This window comes from Lagenorhynchus albirostris, chromosome 3 (assembly GCF_949774975.1).
Source record: "Lagenorhynchus albirostris chromosome 3, mLagAlb1.1, whole genome shotgun sequence".
NCBI lineage: Eukaryota > Metazoa > Chordata > Mammalia > Artiodactyla > Delphinidae > Lagenorhynchus > Lagenorhynchus albirostris.
Genome location: NC_083097.1, coordinates 61,127,347 through 61,149,323, shown reverse-complemented (window position 1 = coordinate 61,149,323; position 21,977 = coordinate 61,127,347). Strand labels below are relative to the sequence as shown.

Sequence of the window (21,977 nt, the reverse complement as noted above, 5' to 3'; positions counted from 1 at the left end):
AATTTTGATGAAAGCCAATTTTTTTTTCTTTTTCTTGTGCTTTTGTTGTCATATCTAAAAAGTTATTGCCAAGTCCAAGGTCACCAAGATTTACCTCTGTTTTCTTCCAAAAGTTTTATAATTTTAGCTTTTTAGATCTTTGATCCATTTTGAGTTAATTTTTGTATATGGTGCAAGGTGGGAGGGGGTGGAAGTCATAGGCTTTTAACTTCAAAAATCAAACCAAAGGTAAAATATCTGAAAATACTAATAAAGAAATACACAAATAAGTGGCAAGAGATACATGAAACAAGATTGCCAAAATATTAATAATTGTTGACTGAGTGATGAGTACCTGGGGTTTATTATGCTATTTTCTCTACATGTTTTGTTTGAAAATATCCATATAAAATGTTCTTCTAAATATCAATTTTTTAAAAAATATCAATTTATTACAGTTTCTTACTATCTTTTTTTTGCGGTACACGGGCCTCTCACTGTTGTGGCCTCTCCCCCTGTGGAGCACAGGGTCCAGACGCGCAGGCTCAACGGCCATGGCTCATGGGCCCAGCCACTCCACGGCATGTGGGATCTTCCTGGACCGGGGCACGAACCCTTGTCCCCTGCATCGGCAGGCGGACTCTCAACCTCTGCGCCACCGGGGAAGCCCTCTTACTATCATTAATCGCAGGCTTGTCATTGTATCTTTAGCATGGCTTGGTGTTGGGCTGTTAGTTACTAGATGGCCATAAGTACAAATTCGGTTATAACTATGAAAATCTTATTTAAAATATTATGAGAAACTGTAAAATCAAGATATCAAATTAAGCTAAAACTTTTTTATCCCAAGGTTTCTTAATTCTTGATTTACCCCCAAATTTTATTCTATTTAGAATTTTATGAACAGTATATTTAAATGTGTTGTATGCAGATTTGTGTAAAGTTTATAGATTACTACAGTGTACTTCTCAAACTTGTGTTGAGAGGCAGCTGTTCTGGAGAATGCTGAGTGGGGGAAAGTTCATTTTTGCCTCAGGTAAGCTTGCAGTTGAACAAAATTAAATTGATTTTCTTACTACAAGATTTCTCAAGACCCTTTAATGTGCAAGTATGTATCATAAATTTTTAAGATTTGGCAAGCAGTGTTTTTTAAGCTTATTTGACTACTAATGTACTATGGAATAGTTTGTAAAACACTGGCCTGCATATTTAAAATCACGTTATGTCCGTACATAGACAGTTAAGTAGTTTGTTATCATTTGCTTATCATTACCTCGATGGCTGTTATTTCTTAAAATTTCTCCTTATGTCTATCCTTTTCTGTTGCTTTTTCTTATTTCTTTATTTTACTCTTATATATTTGTCTAACTACTAAAAGTGACCAGATTTTGAACTTACTATGTTTCTCTGTAGGTGTGGGGTTTGTAAGACTAAAAAATATTTTCAGTTAATTATGCATTTAAAATATAATAAGTTATGACTTTATTTGTACTTGTTATTTTTATAGCATTTGAAAAACTAGCAAAAGATAGCAATGTTTAGAGAATTACAACTATTAGGTATATTTTGGTATCTTTCTAATTGAATTTTGCTTTATTCCAGAAAATATAGCCAAAGGAATAACTAGCAGACTTTAAAATCATTCAAAATTGTGCCACTCAGAGATAATTATAAGCATCTAAATTTTTTTGATAAAAGTAATACTTATACATGGGGGAAAGAACCCTGGAACTTTATTGAGAGGCATAAAATGAAAGCCTCTCTATTTACCTCCCAGCTGACCATCCCTACCCCAAATCATTAGGGCTTTTCTCCTCAGGTAACCACAAATAATAGTTTCCCAGGTATCCTTTGTTATTTGTTTCTTGAATATCCTTTGTTGTTTGTTTATATTCAGGGCAACATAAAATTTATACCTATTTTGTTTTGTTTTTCACTTTGAGATATTTTAGGATAAGAATTTGAAGGTCACATATTATATTCTACCGTAAATACTGTGAACTTTTTGTCATGTTTCTTTCCATCTATGTCACTAGTGCAAGATCATGAAGGACAGGATGAGCCTTGCTTGCACAACTCAAAATTCCAAACTGGAACATTTTAGTATTTTAATATTTAGTATGCAGTTTATGTGGTGATTTAAATCCAAACTAAAGCTGACTTAAAAGCCTTCCAAGTAGTATGACAAAAGATTTTTTAGATTTGTGAACTTATGTTAAGTCCTATTAGACTATGAAAATTAAATTGTCTTTTGAAATACACTTAAAAATCTTTATTGCAAATGATTAGACAAAAGCCATGCTCTAATATGATTTTTAATTCCATCCCAGTAACATAGGTCTAGAAGTAAGTCAGCAAGCCAGATGGAAAAAGCTGCTTTTAATAGCTATGGGACTGTGAAAGTTTTTTTCTTCTGTTCCTTAGGAAATATGTACATAGGAATATTAGTGTTTTCTTGGACTGCACTTTTCTTTTACATTAAAACTTTGATTAATGAGAATTAGGGGAGATTGCACTATTATGGTTAATTGAATTTTGGTTATCTGAGGAATAATTAGTAGAACTTCGTATTGCTCTGTTCCTTATGGTTGAAAATCTTCCTGATCTCTGTCAATACCCTTTCTTGCTTTAGTAATTAAATACTTGTTTGTTTCCACTATTTGTCTGTGAGAGAACCATGTCTAAATTATATATCTCCGCCCGCAAAAAAATGCCCTCGGGCTTCCCTGGTGGCGCAGTGGTTGAGAGTCTGCCTGCCGATGCAAGGGATGCAAGGGATGCAAGGGATGCAAGGGATACGGGTTCGTGCCCCGGTCTGGGAAGATCCCACATGCCACGGAGCGGCTGGGCCCGTGAGCCATGGCCGCTGAGCCTGTGCGTCTGGAGCCTGTGCTCCGCAACGGGAGAGGCCACAACAGTGAGAGGCCCGCGTACCGCAAAAAATAATATAAAATAAAATAAATTATATATCCCGGTCCCTCGCACAGGAAGGTCAGACACAAAATTAAGTGCATAGTAAATACTTTTTAAACACTTTGGTTGTTGAAAATAACCTAGTCTTTCTTTGTTTTGGATTTGGCATGCAATATACTGACTTTTTTCTCAGTAAGCTGAGCTTTTACCGTTATGTTGTTTCAGATACATGTATAAAAGTTTGGATAACATATATCAGTTAAAAAAAGACATTAGAGCCACGAAAGGCCCCGAATAGCCAACAATATGGTACTGGCCCTAAAAACAGGCACACAGATGAATGGAACAGAATAGAGAGTCCAGAAATAAACCCACACTCAGATGGTCAATTAATCTATGATAAAGGAGACAAGAATATACAATGAGGAAAAGACAGTCTCCTCAATAAATGATATTGGGAAAACTGGACAGCTACATGCAAAAGAATGAAACTGGACCACTTTTTTACACCGTATTCAAAAATAAACTCAAAATGTGTTAAAGACTTAAATGCAAGACCTGAAATCATAAAACTCCTAGAAGAAAATATAGGCAGTAACCTCTTTGACATTGGTCTTAGCATTTTTTTTTTTTTTTTTTGGTTACTCCTCCTCAGCAACATGGATGGACCTGGAAGGTGTTAATGCTAAGTGAAATAAGTCAAACTGAGAAAATACTGAATGATTTCACTTACATATGGAGTCTAAAAAACAAAACAAAACAGAAACAGACTTGTAGGTACAGAGAACAAACTGGTGGTAGCCAGAGGGAAGATGGGGTGGGGACACAGACAAAATAGGTGAAGAAGATTAAGAGATACAACTTTGTGTGGTTACAGATAACGTATGGTTATTGTGGTGATAATTTCATAATGTATAAAAATATCAAATCACTATATTGTACACCTGAAACAAATATATTGTACACCTGAAACAAATATATTATTAATGCAATTTTAAGTAAATAAATAAATAAAGCAAACAATAAAGAAATGTTAGTATATAATAATTTTGAATGTTATTTTTACATTGTAAATACAGTTACTATAATGGAATGTTTTTAATTAAAAATTTAAGAATTCCATGCTTTGATAGATTGGCTTGCTTTAGGCAGGTATAAAACTTAAGGTCATGATGTTCATACATCTGTGGCTAATGTAGTTTTCTTCCCTTCCCTTCTCCTCCCCATCTAGTACATATGCTTTTTAAAGTATACTTTATATTTACAGAGTTTCTTTGTTTTTTTATGGTCTGTTGCTAGAGAGAAAGTTAATTCTCTGAAACAGTTTTTGGTTTATTTATAGATTGGTCAAAGAAAAAATGATGTATGAGAAAGAAGCAAAACAACAAGAAGAAAAGATTGAAAAAATGAAAGCTGAAGATGGTGAAAATTATGCTATTAAAAAGCAGGTAAAATTATATCTTAAATAATAACAGCTAACATTTACATAATACCATATTAACAATGGATTAACAGCCCTCTGAGAAGGTCCTACTAAAGGTCCTATTAAAATCTCCATTTAAAAATAAGGAAAGTTACCATCTAAAAATAAGGAAACTGGGGGCTTCCCTGGTGGCGCAGTGGTTGAGAGTCTGCCTGCCGAAACAGGGGACATGGGTTTGTGCCCCGGTCCAGGAGGATCCCACATGCCGCGGAGCGGCTGGGGCCGTGAGCCATGGCCACTGAGCCTGCGCGTCCGGAGCCTGTGCTTCGCAACGGGAGAGGCCACAACAGTGAGAGGCCCGCGTACTGCAAAAAAATAAATAAATAAAATTAAGGAAACCGAAACACAGGTTAAATAACTTGCCCATGGTCACACAACTCCTAAGTGGCATACCTGGGATTTGAACACAGGCATTCTGGCTCTGGAATTTGTGCTCTTAGCCATTAAGCAGTACTGCCTCTCCGGTTTTAAGTATTAAATATAAAATGGCCTAGTCTTATAATTAAATATACTTATATTTACAGATATTTTCCCCAAACTGATATGAAAACCACCAAAATTATACACACACACACACACACACACATATACACATTATGCATTTCAGTGGCTACTTCTGATTATCCTCATGACAAGTTTCAGTCTCCTTAGCATTGTATACATGGCTCTTCTTAATTTTGGTACCTCCTTATCATTCCAGCCTCATCTTTTGCCAGTCCCTATCTGGACCTCTTAGGTCCTGCCTTTTAGTTTCCTGAACAAGTCCTTTCTCCTTTACCTCTGAGATATTGCATATGTCTGGGATGTTCTTCCTACTGGTCCTACCTACCCTCTCCTTATTAATTCCTACTTATTCTTTAAACCTCCTCTACACTCCACCCTAACACTGAGTTAGGTGCCCCTCCTCTGTGGTTTCATAACACTTTATTTATTCTCATCATTACATCTAATTTATATTCACTCCTGGTTGACACTTCTTTTGTAATAGCTTGAGAAAATAGAGGCTGGCAAGGGAACTTATATTCCCACCACAAAATCTGTCAATCTACCTGCACCTGTACCCATACTACCCACCTTCCTTCCTGTTAGAGTGGATTATGTGCCTCAGCCCTTGTTACAACCATCAGTGACATTGTTATCACTTCTTTCTTACATAACCTCTCCTTGGAATGCTCTTTTATGTTGGCATCTTTGATAGAATGGTCACCAGGACCCTTAGACCATTTTTTCTCACTCTGCTTTGCTGAAACTCTCCCTCTCCCAGCTTGCTGTCTCTCTCCCATCTCTCTCTATGTGTCTCTTTATCTCTCTATCTTTAAAAAAATTTTTTTAACCTTAAGAGTTCTAGCTACAATTCCTCTGTAGGTAATTTCATACCATCCTTTAACTTTAAGTACCATCTTTATGCCCATTCATTTGTTTGCACAGAACATATTAATTGAACCCCTGGCTACTTGCCAAATGCTGTTCCAGGCACTCTTAGACATGGCATTAAAAGCAACAACAAAACAGAAAAACCCAAAATTCCTGCTAACTTGACATTCATTCTGGTGCCAGTATCTCCCAAATTTCTATCTCTGGGCCCAACCACTCCAATATGTATCAGTATATTCAACTGATCACCAATTTGACATATCCCTTGTGTGTTCAATACAAGAATCTTGGTCTTCCCTCAACCCAGCTCACCTCCCTGAAACAAGAAGCTAGTCTTTCTCTTGTTTCCCCCCTCTCAATAAATGGTACGTCTACTTATTCAGATACCCAAACCAAAACTTACGGGTCTTCTCTTGATCACCAAGTCCTCTTTCTTTTTCTTTACATTTCTTTCTCTACTGCCACTATCCTAGTCCAGTCCACTATCACTTCATGCCTGTACTACTGCAAAAGCCTCCTGGTTGATATCCTCTTTGTCTCTTGATAACTCTCCATTCCTTTCATACCACAGTAGCCAGGTTGATCTCTTTAAAAAGTATATCAGATTACTTATCCCTTTACTTAAAATCCAGTGTCCAGTGCATTTGGAATAAAATCCAGATAACACTAAGTAAAAGGAGAATATAAAATAACTTATACAGATTATATCTCAAGACTTATTTTTTAAATCAACTTTATGAACTCACAGTGGTTTTCATCACATAAATTATGTTACAGATGGTAATGCACACTTAACCCAGACTTTAGTTAAGTAAAATTAATCACTTAAAGTGGATTTTTCTTTTTTTTTCTTTTTTTTTTTTGCGGTACGCGGGCCTCTCACTGCTGCGGCCTCTCCCGTTGTAGAGCACAGGCTCCTGACGCACAGGCCCAGCGGCCATGGCTCACGGGCCCAGCCGCTCCGCGGCATGTGGGATCCTCCCAGACCGAGGCATGAACCCGCGTCCCCTGCATCAGCAGGCGGACTCTCAACCACTACGCCACCAGGGAAGCCCTAAAGTGGATTTTTCTGTAGGTAGTTGCTTTCTGTTGTGCACAAGGAATGCAGTGGCACTTGAAATGTCTCCTTCAGGTTATACAAAAGAGAACTTTCTTATTTTCTTGAGCTTCCAGGAGAGCCTCCCTTCCTCTATGTATGATCTAACAAAGGACATTCGTGTGTCAGATATTCTTAAATTGAGAGAGGATTTGTAAATAGGTGTGCAGATACAGTATGTCCCCCAAAATGTTGACTTTTGTAAACTAACTGCCCTTCATAAGGATTTACATATGGAATGTAACTTTTTGATTCTTAACTTTATGTTAAATGCTTTTTAAATATATACTTCCATAAATATTCATATCATTTTTGTATCTCTCTCACTTTAAGGTACTCTATTTTTTTCCCACATTTAGTGAGAAACATTATAACGTAATGTATCACTTATTTCACATAGGTCCTTCTTAGACCCCATCTGGTTTATTTTCCCACTTGTGTAGTTAGTGACCTTGTTTAGTTTTTTCTTTGCCTTTTTCTTTTCATCACCAATAATGTATTTTAAAATAGTCCTATAGCTAGAATATGAGTTGTAAGTTACTTGGAATGGGGAATGTGTTTCCTTTCTAAATAAAATTCTACAAATAATGTCACAGATTATCACAGAATCTGTTTTATTTCATTTGTATTTGTATATTATCTTTCAGTAAAATTACTACTTGATAGGTAAGGATTAACTCTTTATTGAATCCTATGTTCTAATTGTTACTTAAAGATATTAGCCACTCACATATATATGGAATCTAAAAAAAAAAAAATAGTTCTGAAGAACCTAGGGGCAGGACAGGAATAAAGACACAGATGTAGAGAATGGACTTGAGGACATGGGGGTGGGGGGGAGGGTAGGCAGGGGAGAAGTGAGAGAGTGGCATGGACATATATACACTACCAAATGTACAATAGATAGCTAGTGGAAGCAACCACAGGGACATAGCTCAGTGCTTTGTGCCCACCTAGAGGGGTGGGATAGAGAGGGTGGGAGGGAGGGAGGGAGACGCAAGAGGGAGGGGATATGGGGATATATGTATAGATGATTCACTTTGTTGTACAGCAGAAACTAATACATCATTGTAAAGCAATTATACTCCAATAAAGATGTTAAAAAATAAAAAAAATAAAGATATTAGCCACTTACTGGTTATATCATTGACTACATATGCAGATGTAAAAGGGGAAAAAATTTGTTCAAAAACCCTTTCTAAACTCAACCATGTTAAAATTCTTTTGTCACAGTGATCATGGTTTATAACATGATTTTCTAGATTCATAGTCAGCCTAGTACTTAAATTCAAGAATACCAACCCATGTCTAATTACAGAGCAATAAATTGTTTTGTTTTCTGATATTCTCAACCTGCAGTGTATACAGTTTTCAGTTGCAGTTTTGTTTCAGGGTCTCATGAAACCTTGTCTTCAGCCCAGTCTACATGCTTTTCTCAATTCCTTTTCCTGGCTTAGCTTTGCAGTGGCCAACCTTACATGTTTTTTCTTATGTGCAAGGGGAGTTGCATTGCCAGAAGCACTGCTCTTTTCCTAATTGCCTACTACTGTGAGGTCAGGAATTGTTTCATGACATTTGCTGATGCCCCTCGTAAAAAATATGGAAGCCAAGTGCCAGATTTTGTGGGTTCTCTACTCTTCTCCCTGTATTTCCTCCTCTTCTGAGCTAAATGCCATCCCCAGTCACTGTACACTACCTTGACTTTTCTCTCACTTGGTTCCATTTTGCTCTGGCTTTCCTAGATCTTCTGAACGAGCCCTAATATTTTATAACATACACATACAATGCTGTCTCTTGGTCCCTGTCAAACTTCTTACCTGAAATTGATTGCCAAAATTGTTCTCTCTTGCACTGGGCTTAATTTTGGTTGTTTTAAAATAAATAACTAGGCAGAAGTTTCAGGACCCTAATAAGCCAAAATAGCAGTCAAAGAGTTATTCTATAACACAGCATTCAAATGTTGACTCGATATTGATTTTAGCCTTCTGCTTATGATATTCCTCTTGTCCTCCAATATCCTCATCCCCCGATTAGGGATGGTTACAGAGGATTTTGCCCTCAACTGGTGAAGGTATTCTCGTCTTTTTTTGTTTTTTTTTAAAAGCCTATTCTGGAGCAGAAATGATTGGTAATAATGACAATCAAACATATCTCAGTTATTTTACATAAGGCATGATACATCTCTTACCTTCCAGAAGTAATATTAAAGGACAAACTGGTTCAATTTTCAACCAAGGTTTCTCACAAAAACCTTACATTTATTACATATAATTGCAGTATTGTGAAATTTTGCACCACATTTTTTGTGATTTACTTGAAACATGAGTTAACGTTTACAATTTGATATTTCTTTTTCCTAAAACTGAAGGGGCAATTTTTTCATTAAATATATGGAAAATAATAGGAGGTTTCAGTCTACAAAGAGGAATTTGACCAAGGGTCTCTTACAAGGCTGCAAGAAACACCAGAGTTTTTTAATCAATAACTAAAATTTTATTGTCTCTTGGTACATATAATCAGGTTTATAAATGGTGTTCTATTTATACACTTGCTTTTTTTGTTTTTTGTTACAGACTCACAGGGAATTGCAAAATATTTTCAGGGAAGTCTCATATACCCTTTACCATTCCTATTACAATGTAGCATCTTGCATAATTATATTACAGTATCGAAACCATGAAACTGACCTTGGTACACCACAGAGCTTATTTACATTTCACTAGTTATACATGTACTCATTGTGTGTGTGTATAATTCTATGCAATTCCATTGCATGTGTAGCATGTGTAACTACTGCACGATCATGATGGAGAACCATTCCGTCACAAGACTGCCTTTTGCTATCTCTTTATAGCCCCTGTCCTCTCCACCCCTTAAATCCTAAATAATTAACACTCTTTAAAGAATGTTATATAGCATGGAATGGAATCACACAGTATGTAACCTTTTGAAATTGACTTTTTCCACTTAACAATTTCTTGAGGTCCATCAAGGTCATTGAGTGTATCAATAATTTGTTCCTTACTATTGCTGAGTAGTGTTCCATGGGATGAATGTACCACATTTTAACCATCGAAGGACACTTGGATTGTTTCTAGGTTTTGGTTGATACAAAAAAAGCTGTTATGAACGTTCATATTCAATTTTTACATGAACATAAGTTTTCATTTTCTGGGATAAATGCCCAAGCAATTGCTGGGTCATATTAGTACATTTTTTGTTTTAAAAGAAACTACCAAACTCTTTTGGAGTGGCTGTACCATTTTATGTTCCTACCAATGATGTTTGAATGGTTTGACTTCTCCACATCCTCACCAGCATTTGGTGTTATCACTGTATTTAATTTTAGCATTTAACCATCACCTACATGATAAGTGTGTAGTGATAGCTGATTGCTCTTTTAATTTGGATTTCCCTAATAGCTAATAATGTTGAACGTCTCATTTGCTTATTGCCTGTCTGTATATCCTCTTCAGTGAAATGTTTGTTCATGTCTTCTGCCCAGTTTCTAAATAGATACTTTATTTTTTTACTTTTTGAATTTTGAGAATTTTTAATATTTTCTAGATAAACGCCCTTTGTTGGATATGTGGTTTGCAAATATTTTCTTTTAGTCTCTAATTTGTCTTTTTACCCTCTTAACACAATCTTTTACTGAGCAACAGTTTTTAACTTTGAGAACACCTTATTTACAGCTAATGCTTCCTTTTGTGAATCATACTTTTGACCTCAAGTCTAAGGCCTCCTTGCCTAGACCTAGGTCCTGAAGATTTTCTCTTTTTTTCTAAAAGTTGTATGGTTTTATGTCTTACATTCAAGGCTTTGGTTGATTTTGAGTTAATTTTTATGTAAGGTATGAGGTTTAATTAAAGGTTCATCTTTTTGCCTATGAGTGCCCAGTTGTTCCAGCAGCATTTGTTGAAAAGGTTATCCTTCCTCCAATGAAATGCTTTCATGCCTTTGTCAGAAACCTGTTGGACTTATTTGTGTGGGTCTATTTTGGGGTTCCGTTCTGGTCCATTAATGTGTCTAACCCTTTACCAGTACCACACTATCTTGATTACTATAGCTGTATAGTGAACCTTAACACAGGGAAGACTGAGCCCTCTCAGTTGCTTTTCTTTTCTTTCAAAATTGTTTTACCTATTGTAGTTTCTTGGCTTTTCCATAAAAATTTTAAAATAAGCTTTTCTGTATCTGTAAAACACTTTGCTAAGATTTTGATAGAAATTGCATTAAACGTATATAGATCAACTTGGGGAGATTTGATATCTTTACCACGTTGAGTATTCCAATCAGTGACCATGGTAAGTCTCTCCAGTTTATTTAGGTCTGACTTTCATAAGTATTTTGTAATTTTCAGCATACAGATCCTGTACATGTTTTGTTAGATTTAAACCTAAGTATTTCATTTTCTTTGAAGCTACTGTAAATGGTATTGTTTTTAGTTTCAGTTTCCAATGCTGTATTTGTTGTTAGGTATAAAAGTGCAGTCAATTTTTGTGTGTGGATCTTACAACCTGTGACCTTGCTGACCTCACATATGAGTTCTGGGAGTTTTTGGTAGATTCCTTCTGATTTTCTACATAGACAGTCATGTCATTTGCAGGTCATTTGCAAATAAGAACAGTTTTATTTCTTTTAAATCTGTATGTCTTTTATTTCTTTTCTTGCTTTGTTGCACTGGCTGGAACTTACAGTGCTATGTTGAATAGGAATGGTCAGAGTGGACATCCTTACCTTGTTCCCAGTCTTAGGGAGATAGTTTTTTATCATTACATAAATATTAGCTGTAGGGGTTTTGTAGATGGTCTTTTTCAAGTTGAGGAAATTCTTCTCTTTTCACAGTTTTGCTGAGTATTTTTGTCATGAATAGGTGTTGGATTTTGTCAAATGCTTCTTCTGTGTGATTTCGTAAGATCACATGATTTTTCTTCTTTGGCCTGTTGATACTGTGAATTACATGGATTAATTTTCAAATATTGAACCAGCCTTGATTGTGTTATATAATTCTCTCTTTTTTTTTTAAACATCTTTATTGGAGTATAATTGCTTTGCAATGGTGTGTTAGTTTCTGCATTATAACAAAGTGAATCAGCTATATATATACATATATCCCCATATCCCCTCCCTCTTGCGTCTCCCTCCCACCCTCCCTATCCCACCCCTCTAGGTAGTCACAAAGCACCAGCTGATCTCCCTGTGCTATGCAGCTGCTTCCTACTAGCTATCTATTTTACATTTGGTAGTGTATATATGTCCATGTCACTCTCTCACTTCGTCCCAGCTTACCCTTCCACCTCCCTGTGTTCTCAAGTCCATTCTCTACGTCTGCATCTTTATTCCTGTCCTGCCCTTAGGTTCTTCAGAACCATTTTTTTTTTTAGATTCCATATATATATGTGTTAGCATACAGTATTTGTTTTTCTCTTTCTGACTTACTTCACTCTGTATGACAGACTCTACGTCCATCCACCTCGCTACAAATAACTCAGTTTTGTTTCTTTTTATGGCTGAGTAATATTCTATTGTATATATGTGCCACATCTTTTTTATCCATTCATCTGTAGATGGACATTTAGGTTGCTTCCATGTCCTGGCTATTGTAAATAGAGCTGCAATGAATATTGTGGTACATGACTCTTTTTTTTTTTTTTTTTGCGGTACACGGGCCACTCACTGCTGTGGCGTCTCCCTCTGCGGAGCACAGGCTCCAGACGCACAGGCCCAGCGGCCATGGCTCACGGGCCCAGCCGCTCCACGGCACGTGGAATCCTCCCAGACCGGGGCACGAACCTGCGCCCCCTGCATCAGCAGGTGGACTCCCAACCACTGCACCACCAGGGAAGCCTGGTACATGACTCTTTTTGAATTATGGTTTTCGCAGGGTATATGCCCAGTAGTGGGATTGCTGGGTCGTATGGCAGTTCTATTTTTAGTTTTTTAAGGAACCTCCATACTGTTCTCCATAGTGGCTGTATCAATTTACATTCCCACCAACAGTGCAAGAGGGTTCCCTTTTCTCCACACCCTCTCCAGCATTTGTTGTTAGTAGATTTTCTGATGATGCCCATTCTAACTGGTGTGAGGTGATACCTCACTGTAGTTTTGATTTGCATTTCTCTAATAATTAGTGATGTTGAGCAGCTTTTCATGTGCTTCTTGGCCATCTGTATGTCTTCTTTGGAGAAATGTCTATTTAGGTCTTCTGCCCATTTTTGGATTGGGTTGTTTGTTTTTTTGTTATTGAGCTGCATGAGCTGCTTATAAATTTTGGAGATTAATCCTTTGTCAGTTGCTTCATTTGCAAATATTTTCTCCCATTCTGAGGTTGTCTTTTTGTCTTGTTTATGGTTTCCTTTGCTGTGCAAAAGCTTTTAAGTTTCATTAGGTCCCATTTGTTTATTTTTGTTTTTATTTCCATTTCTCTAGGAGGTGGGTCAAAAAAGATGTTGCTGTGATTTATGTCATAGAGTGTTCTGCCTGTGTTTTCCTCTAAGAGTTTTATAGTGTCTGGCGTTACATTTAGGTCTTTAATCCATTTTGACTTTATTTGTATAATTCTCTTAATTGCTGAATTAGATTTGCTAATATTTTGTTGAGGACTTTTGCATCTAAGTTTATGGGAGATAATGGTCTGCAGTTTACTTTTTTTTATACTGTATTTGTTAGGTTGGGAAGTGTTCTCTCTTTTTTTTTCTTGAAAGATTTATGTAAAATTGGTGTTGTGTTTAAATATTTGATAAGGTTGTCCAGTGGAAGCATCTGTGCTTGAAGAGTTCTTTTTCAAGAACTTTTTAATTACAGATCCAATTTCTTTAATAATTATAGAACTGTTCAGTTTATCAGTTGCATTTTGGTGGTTTGTAGTTTTCAAGGAATTGGCCCATTTCTTCTAAGTGGTTGAATTTATGAGCATTATGAACAATATTATAAAATCACTTTCAGTATTTTTCTCCTTTTGTTGGTTGTGGGGTCTGTGTTGACATTCTGTATTTTGTTACTGATACTGGTGATTTGTGCCTTCTTACTCTGTATTTGTCAGTCTTAACTAGAGGTTTATCAATTGTTTTTCCAAAATAAAGCTCTTCATTTCACTGCTTTTTTTTCCTCTGTTCTTTTCCTGTTTTTAATTTCATTGATTTCTGATTGTGTATTTATTCTTTCCTTTCTTCTGCTTGTTTTAGGTTTCTTTTGCTCTTCTTTTTCTAGGTTCATGAAGGAAAAACTTAGGTTTTTAATTTGAGATCTTTCCTCTTTCCTAATCTAAGCAGTTAGTGTTCTAAATTTCCCTCTCAGCACTGCTTTAGCTGAATCTCACAAAAGTTGACATTTTGTATTTTCATTTTCATTTATCTATGTATTTCTCTGTTCCCTTTGAGACTTCCTTGTTGACCCATCAGTTATTTAGAAGAATGTTTAATTTCTAAGTGTTGAGTCCTGCTATCTTTCTATTATTGATTTCTAATTTTATTCCATTATAGTCAGACATGTTCTGTGTGTTATTTCGATACTTTTAAATTTGTTGAGGTTTTTGTTTGTTTTGTGTTTTGATCCAGGATATAGTGTACTGCAGAGAATGTTTCATGAGTGCTTGAAAAGTGTTTGTATTAATCTTTCATAGGTAGAGTGTTCTATAAATGTCAGTTAGATCTTTTGGTTGATGGTGTTACTCAGTTCTTTTATATCTTTGCTGATTTCTTTCCTCTAGTGCCTCTGTCAGTTGCTAAGAGTAGTGTATTGAAATCCTCAACTGTATTTGTGGATTTGTTTGTCTCTCCTTTTAGCTTTATCATTTCTTGTTTTATGTATTTTGAAGCTCTTTTGTTTAGTGTGTACACATTTAGGATCACTGTGTTTTCTTGGTGGATTGATCTTTTTTTTTTTTTTTTTTTTTTTTTGCGGTACGCGGGCCTCTCACTGTTGCGGCCTCTCCCGTTGCGGAGCACAGGCTCCGGACGCGCAGCCTCAGCGGCCATGGCTCACGGGGCCCAGCCGCTCCGCAGCATGTGGGATCTTCCCAGACCGGGGCACAAACCCGTGTCCCCTGCATCGGCAGGCAGACTCTCAACCACCGTGCCACCAGGGAAGCCCTGGTGGATTGATCATTTTAATATCCCTCTGTGCCCCTCATAATTTTTTTGCTCTTAAGTCTATTTTATCCAATATTAATATAGCCAGTACTGCTCTTTTTTTAATGTTTGCATGATGTATTGTTTTTCCATCCTTTTTTTTTTTTAACCTGTATTTCATTATTTTGAAATGAGTTTCTTGTAGACTGGTTTTTAGCTGGTAAATTTAGACCATTCATATTTAAGTAATTATTGATGTGTCAGGGCTTAGAGCCCAGATTATTTTTGACTCATAGAATTCTTCTTACATCCTTAACCATCCATCAATAACCACAAAACACAAGTCAAATGAATTTCTTTCTTTCTTTTTCTTTTTTTCTTCATGGCATGGTGACTGGGTCCTAAGAGAAGTGTTTCCCAAAAGTGATCAATCCAAGCGGCCCATGTGGAAGCTACAAGGCTTCTTAAGACCCAGCTTCAGGTCTTCAGTCCCAGAATGCCATTTCTGCCACATTCTGTTGGTCACACAGTGCCAGACCAAATTCAGTGTGGGAGGCGACTGCACAAGGGTAGGAATACAAGGCGGTGAGGATCATTGGAAGCTGTCTTGGATACTGACTGCCACTACCACTAATTCACATGCTAGGGTTGAAATCAGAATCATGGACTGTAACTCACCTGTTAACTAGCTAATCACTTTGGGACTCAACTTTATCATTCGTAGGCTGAGGAGGCTGGACTAGATGACCACTTATGTCTCTTCTGACTTTATAATTCTATATTTCTCAAAGTATCTTTATATCTTTTTTCCCCAGCTTTATTGAGGTATAATTCAAATTGTATATATTTAAGGTATGTAGCTTGATGGTTTGATATACATATACATTGTGAAATAAATATTCACCATGTTCAAGCTACTTAACATATCCATCACCTCACAGTTACTGTTTTCTTTCTTTCTTTCATCAAATGGATTTCTTAACTTGTTTATTATCACATTACCATTTTGCCACCATGTAAAAGGAAAGACTTAACCATTGTTCCAGTAATCTCTGAGCTACTCTAAATCTCAGCTTGACAAACTAATGCAGTTACCATGGGTTCCAGAAGCAGCCAGTATCTAATATTAGAGCGTTTATAGATTATTATAGGTATAGCCAGGCCTGGGTGTGATCTGGATCACGAAAGAAGCTGGAAACCTTATCCCAGTTGATCAGTACCAAAAGGACTTGACATTGGCTAGATTATTTCACACTTCTTTCTGAAAAAATAAAGATCTGCCAATAAGGCTTTTCCTTTCCAATGTATGTATGTTTTGATTATTAAAAAAATTGATCATATTTTAGGTCAGTAGTTTATTCATTGCTATAATGAGCCTTGCTACGCCTCCCCCAACATCAGTTTTACCTGAATAACTTGCCCCCAAAAAATCATAACGTGTTTTAAAAACAGTAAGATATCAGTAGGACTGCATCCTGTTGTGTTCTCCTGAGCTCCTTGTACCTGCATATCTGTGCCAAGATTCTTACTTAACCTCAGTCCTGTCATAGTAAGCACTAGAATGAACTGACAGTTTATCCAGATATTTTAAACAGAGGCCCCATTCATTCGAATGACTCCTTCCCAAGGGGAACACTTTGAATGATAATACTTTTTTAGTTTATTCAGGTATTTTGAAGGGTGTCTTTACTGTATAATCACACCTTATATACTGTCTTTTTAAATTATTCCTGACAGTTGTAATTCATTGTAGGAAGGTAAAGTATATGATTTATGGCCTTGATTAAGGTGTGGTTTATGGATTCCAAATCATAGTTACCACTGTACTGTATGCCTTTGGCTCCCTGTGGCATGATCTTCTTGAAGCAGTGTTAAGTGCTTATTTTCATGTTTATTCTCCTGTATGGATTGGAGGATGAGACCTCTTTTTCGTCTTTATATCCCCTATACCTGGCATCCTGCAAATATATAGTAAGCTTATTGTATGAAATGAGGCTGGTGTATGGGACAGACGGAGCTTTAGCCCTACTTAAGTCAGAGTCCTGTTTTGATAGACTAATTGAGGAGTTTTGCTCTATAATAATGGATAGAACAATAATGACTAGAAATTATTTTGGACATCATTGTTTAAAGTTCATTTCAGTGACAACACTAAAGCTTGCCAAACAAATTTTACAAGTGTACATTTTGGCTTATCATGTGTTTGACCAAATTCTTTATATTCATTTCATCTTGTTTAATTCCTGTAAGCTATTTTCAAGTGGAGTCCATAGGGGAGGAAATATGAATCGCTTACCCAATGAAACATCCCTGTCACTGATTTTTCACATGTATTCAAACTAACCAGTTACACAAAAATAAATTAGTGGCAATGATTGAATATTTAGGCATAGGATGAATAGCTGTAAAATAAAGTCATGATCCTGTGTTTGAAATTTTCAACATGTGCCTTATTAGTAAAAGAATTACAAGTTCAGCAATAGATTTCACCTGAGAAAAGAGATGTGGATAGGGAGCATCCTTGTATATTATAATTTTGATTTTTATTTACATTGTGAACTATGACAAAACTTTTGGGAAAAGGAAGAGGTAGTGGGATTTATTAACGTTTCTATTAGAATGTAGTATGATTACCATTAAATTATGTCTTTTGTTTTTATGTGAGCTAGGTAATAAAGCTTCTAGGTTAAAGTTTAGATTTTGCACTCACGTAACCAAAGGTGTTTGACCAAACATTACTTTTTGGAAATAAATGTTTTAATGATCACTGTGTCTCTTTCTGAGACTAGTTTAAGGAAATAAAGCTTCCTACTTCCTTAGGAAGTAGACTTATTTGAGGTCTGACATCTGACACTAATGTATTTACCCTCTTATTGATTGGGTTTCCCAGTCATCTCTTTGATTTTTTTTCTTTTTCTATGATTTGATATGTTACAGTCCTTCTTCAAACGATGGATTTTTAAGTCTAGAAATATCCTCCAAAATAAAGATTCCCGTTTTTAATTCTGTAGTGTCTGTCTTCAGGAGGAATAGACAGAAGTAGAAGTTCACATTCAGAGGGGTGCCAGGTTGGTAATTTGGATCAAACTGCATGGGGAGAATAATCTCTCTCCTAAAATGAAGCACAAGGATAAGTAATAACTTTTTATGCATGATAAGCATCAAAAATATGAGCCTGCTGGTCTTTGCTTTTCATTTTTCTTTACCTCTGTCTTTCAGTGAGAACCTCCTGCAGTGTGCACACGATGTGATCAATAACTCAATAACTTTTTTCATGCAGTAATTATCTCCGTGTGATATTATCTGAACACTGTTTTTCTTTATTACTGAAAAGATGCAGGAGATATTTATATAACCAGCTGATCCCATTTTGGATAAAGGTGCTTTTTGACAGCAGGAGAAATAGTTTATTTTAAATAGCCCTTTTAAATAAATGCTCTATGAAAAGCTTTTTGAGTTAATTTTTGCTTAGCATGAGAGGGTGATTACCAAAGAGGTTTAGATGTAAAACTTGTACTTTGTATATTTTACATTATGATAGTCATTCTTTCTAACTTATAATAAACACAATTAAAATTAAAATATTGAAGAATTTAACATAACAGTAATTTTTTTCTGATTCCTCTAAATCATTTTATATATTTTCAGAGGTATGAGCTAAATGCATAAGTTCTACCATTTCTGCATGTCTCACAGAGATTCTCATTATAGGCAGAGATCCTGCAAGAGTCCCGGATGATGATCCCAGATTGCCAGCGCAGGTTGGAAGCTGCATATGCTGATCTTCTGCAGTTATTAGTAAGTAATACTTATCTGTCTTATGTTTCAATTTTTTTTCAATCTAATACACGAAAGGCCAAAATTTTAAATGTTTAACACTGAAAGCTAGTTGGTGACATTTTGTTTACTTGCTCAGTGTACCAGTTTATTTTTAAATAATTAATGGAGTTTAAGTGGTGTTTTAAGTTATACCTCCCGTAAAAGTACTGTGTCTAATGTGTTTATTTATTTAAACTTAATTAATTAAATATATTTGAGTTATCATGGTAGGTATTCATAGTACTAATACTGTCCAGCAATATCTTGAATGATTTGGTTTTCACACATAAAGATCTTTTTTGACACATTAAAGGTGAGTAGTCTGTTTGAAATTTTAAAAGATCCAAATGTTTCAAATGAATTTGGGCTGTTTTAAAAAGGATTTGGAATTCTTTCCAATTCAAACCTAAATCGATTTGAGAGAGTAAAGAAAACCCTGTACAGTAATATTTAGGCAGTGCTCTCATATTAACTTGGAGCTGTATAACACTCTTATCATACTTGCTGGTATAAATGTCTTGTGATACAGTGGCAGAATCATTTTAAAAAGCGTTCTAAGAAAAATGCAAAGTCATCTTTTTTATTTCTTAATAGAGATAAAAGCATAACACTATATACCAGCCGATTATTATTGCTGTTTGATGATAATTTGATGAATTCTATCATTTCCTTTATTAACCTCATTTTATGTTTCTAGTTCTTGAGCTAATATTAATTACCAGCTACATAGCTGTCTCCTGATTCATAGTTTTCCCTATGTAACAAAAGTAGTGTGAGGCTTTTTCAGTATGATCATGTATATGTATTCTTGGAAAGAGAGTGAGATTTGTTTTCCCACCAAAATAATATTAGGACTAAATCTGTAGAAAAACAGAGAGAAATACTTACATTTTACTTTACTTTTGACACAGAATTCATATTTATCTATAGGAACCTTTTAAAGGCAGGAAAACTCTCTTTAAAGCCAAAAATGAAGCTATGGTTAAAAGACAGATGAAATAAAAGATAGATGAAAGCAGGAAATAATTACTCTATTAAAATATTACCCAAAACAAAAGCATCATTTGTATTTCCTGAAAATTGAAATGCTTTTTTGTCTCATGAATGTAGTAGCTGAGAAAGTAATAGAAACTGCTTGAAAAAAATAATACTGTCTTTGGATGATATACTTGTGTGTGAGGATATATTCAGCAGCATCTGTACCCTCGAAGAGCTTATATTTTCTGACAGAGAACAAAGACATAGTTTAGGTGTAATACAGAAGTTTCAGAAATTCTTACTTGTAGTCTGAATTAAGCAAATCCTCAGTCTTTTTTGCTTTAAAATTTCATATTAAATACATATACACACACTTTATTCCCTCTGCCCTGTAACTGTTTGTATATATCCATCTTTTATTGCCTTGAATTGCTATCGCTTTATTTATTTATTAAAAAATCAAAATTTGCTATGCACAGTAACTTAGATGATATTATTTCATTTCTCTGTTACTGTTACAATATGTTAGTAAAAGTTTTCTGTGTAAAATACCAAGGAAAGACTCAATCTTTGAATCTTTAATCAGAAAATGAAAGCTGTCAGGCTGTTTCCTTGTAGTAGTGTATATAATACTCAATACCAAGCAGACAGTTCACTTTTCTGATTCAAAGATTGTACTTAACTCTGGTGTGACACCAGTAGCCGCCTTTGTCATTGTGAGTAGTTGGAGGATTATTTTGGTCTGAATGTCATTGTATATGTAACACACTAGTAAATAATTTTTTACTTTTAGTGCATTACTAATAATAACTCCATTTGTATGGTGATGTGTTGACCAAGTGAGAATACAGTGTTTTAAAATTTTTTCTGAGGTTTTAATTTAATTACTTAATGCCAGTACCTTTAGATGACCATGTTTTTCACTTATTGTATGAGTATATACAATGAAACAAAACCAAACCTGTTATTTCTTCCCTTACCTGTAATGAAAGAACAGAATTGTTCTTCAGAAATCTGTGGAATTATACTATATTTAGGTGAGGCTTGGGATCCTTTTTGTTTTAATTTTTGAGCTGCTTATGTTGATGGTTTGTAATATCTGAGTAATTAAAGTACTGAAGTTCGAGAAGGATAAACCTAATTTTTATTATATTTAATTTCAGGAGAGTGAAAAAGACTTGGGAGAAGCTGAGGAATATAAGGAGGCACGTTTAGTACTGGATTCGGTGAAGTTAGAAGCCTGAAGGTTTTCTATACAGGGTGTTTTTTTGCATTAAGTCCTGGGATCCATTCCACAATTCATTATTTTTGACCACTGCTATGTGTCCAAGTAGTATGAGAATGTGATTCTTTTTATGCAGTGCATATGTTTTTCTTTGCCTGATTTAATGTGTCAAATAAATGAGTTCATCTAATAAAATTGCTTCTTTCGTACTTTACAGCGTATTTTAATGAACCTTTTATCATTAAGTCATAGCCATTTTTGACAGAGAATTAAAATCTGTTAGGTCCTATTTAAAGTCTAGATAGTTTGCTGCTTAAGCGTGGATTAAGTTAAAAATAGGTTACTTTTTTTTTAAGATAAAAATCCAAATTTTGAATATTTTATTCTGAGGAGGATACAACTCCCAGGTAAGAGAGTAAGAACCTCTCTGTGGATACAGCCTTACATATTTATTTCTTCACAGTGAAAGTCCAACATTTCCATCACTATGAACTAATGAGAAACATATAAATCTTTTTACAGAAAGTCAGATTTATACAGAAAACACCAACCATTTAGATCTTCAAGAATAAGATTCTTATGAACAATAAAGAATTGAATTGTATTTTAAAGGAATAATGGCTGTTGCCAGTGGTGTGCTGGGAAATGTTTAGTGGCTTTTCAAAATGGGAAGGGAACCTCTGGTTTGTAGCTTTTGCTGATTTCTGTAGTGTAAATACTCCCACTGTGACTGATTTCAAGTGACTAACGTGACATCAGCCAAACAGAGCTGGGAAGATACAAGTCAGCTATAGCATGCACTGGCCATAGCCAAACCTGGATTGTCTGGATTGACAAGAAAAAAGGGTATTGTTGCATCACAAGCTTTTTCCCAGTACTACTGTAAATCCATAACCTAATCATTTGAGTTTATTTCCCAAAAATAAATGACAACTTTAGTTTTCTTATATTTCTAGAAAATGTATATGAGCCTTATGTCACCTACCTAACATGAGTCATGATCTAATGAACCAAACTAGTAATAATAACATTTAAACT

At 35.4% G+C, this 21,977-nt stretch overlaps 1 protein-coding gene across 1 annotated transcript in view; it reads left to right on the top strand.

The window, feature by feature from the left end:
- TBCA (tubulin folding cofactor A) overlaps positions 1-21,148 on the top strand; it is a 102,390-nt gene extending 81,242 nt beyond the window's left edge. The window contains exons 2-4 of the mRNA XM_060146132.1: positions 4,235-4,340; positions 18,629-18,715; positions 20,878-21,148. Coding sequence (XP_060002115.1) covers positions 4,235-4,340; positions 18,629-18,715; positions 20,878-20,958 — 274 coding nt within the window. The 3' untranslated portion in view covers positions 20,959-21,148. The remainder of the gene's footprint in view (positions 1-4,234; positions 4,341-18,628; positions 18,716-20,877) is intronic.
- The last annotated feature ends 829 nt before the right edge of the window (positions 21,149-21,977 follow it).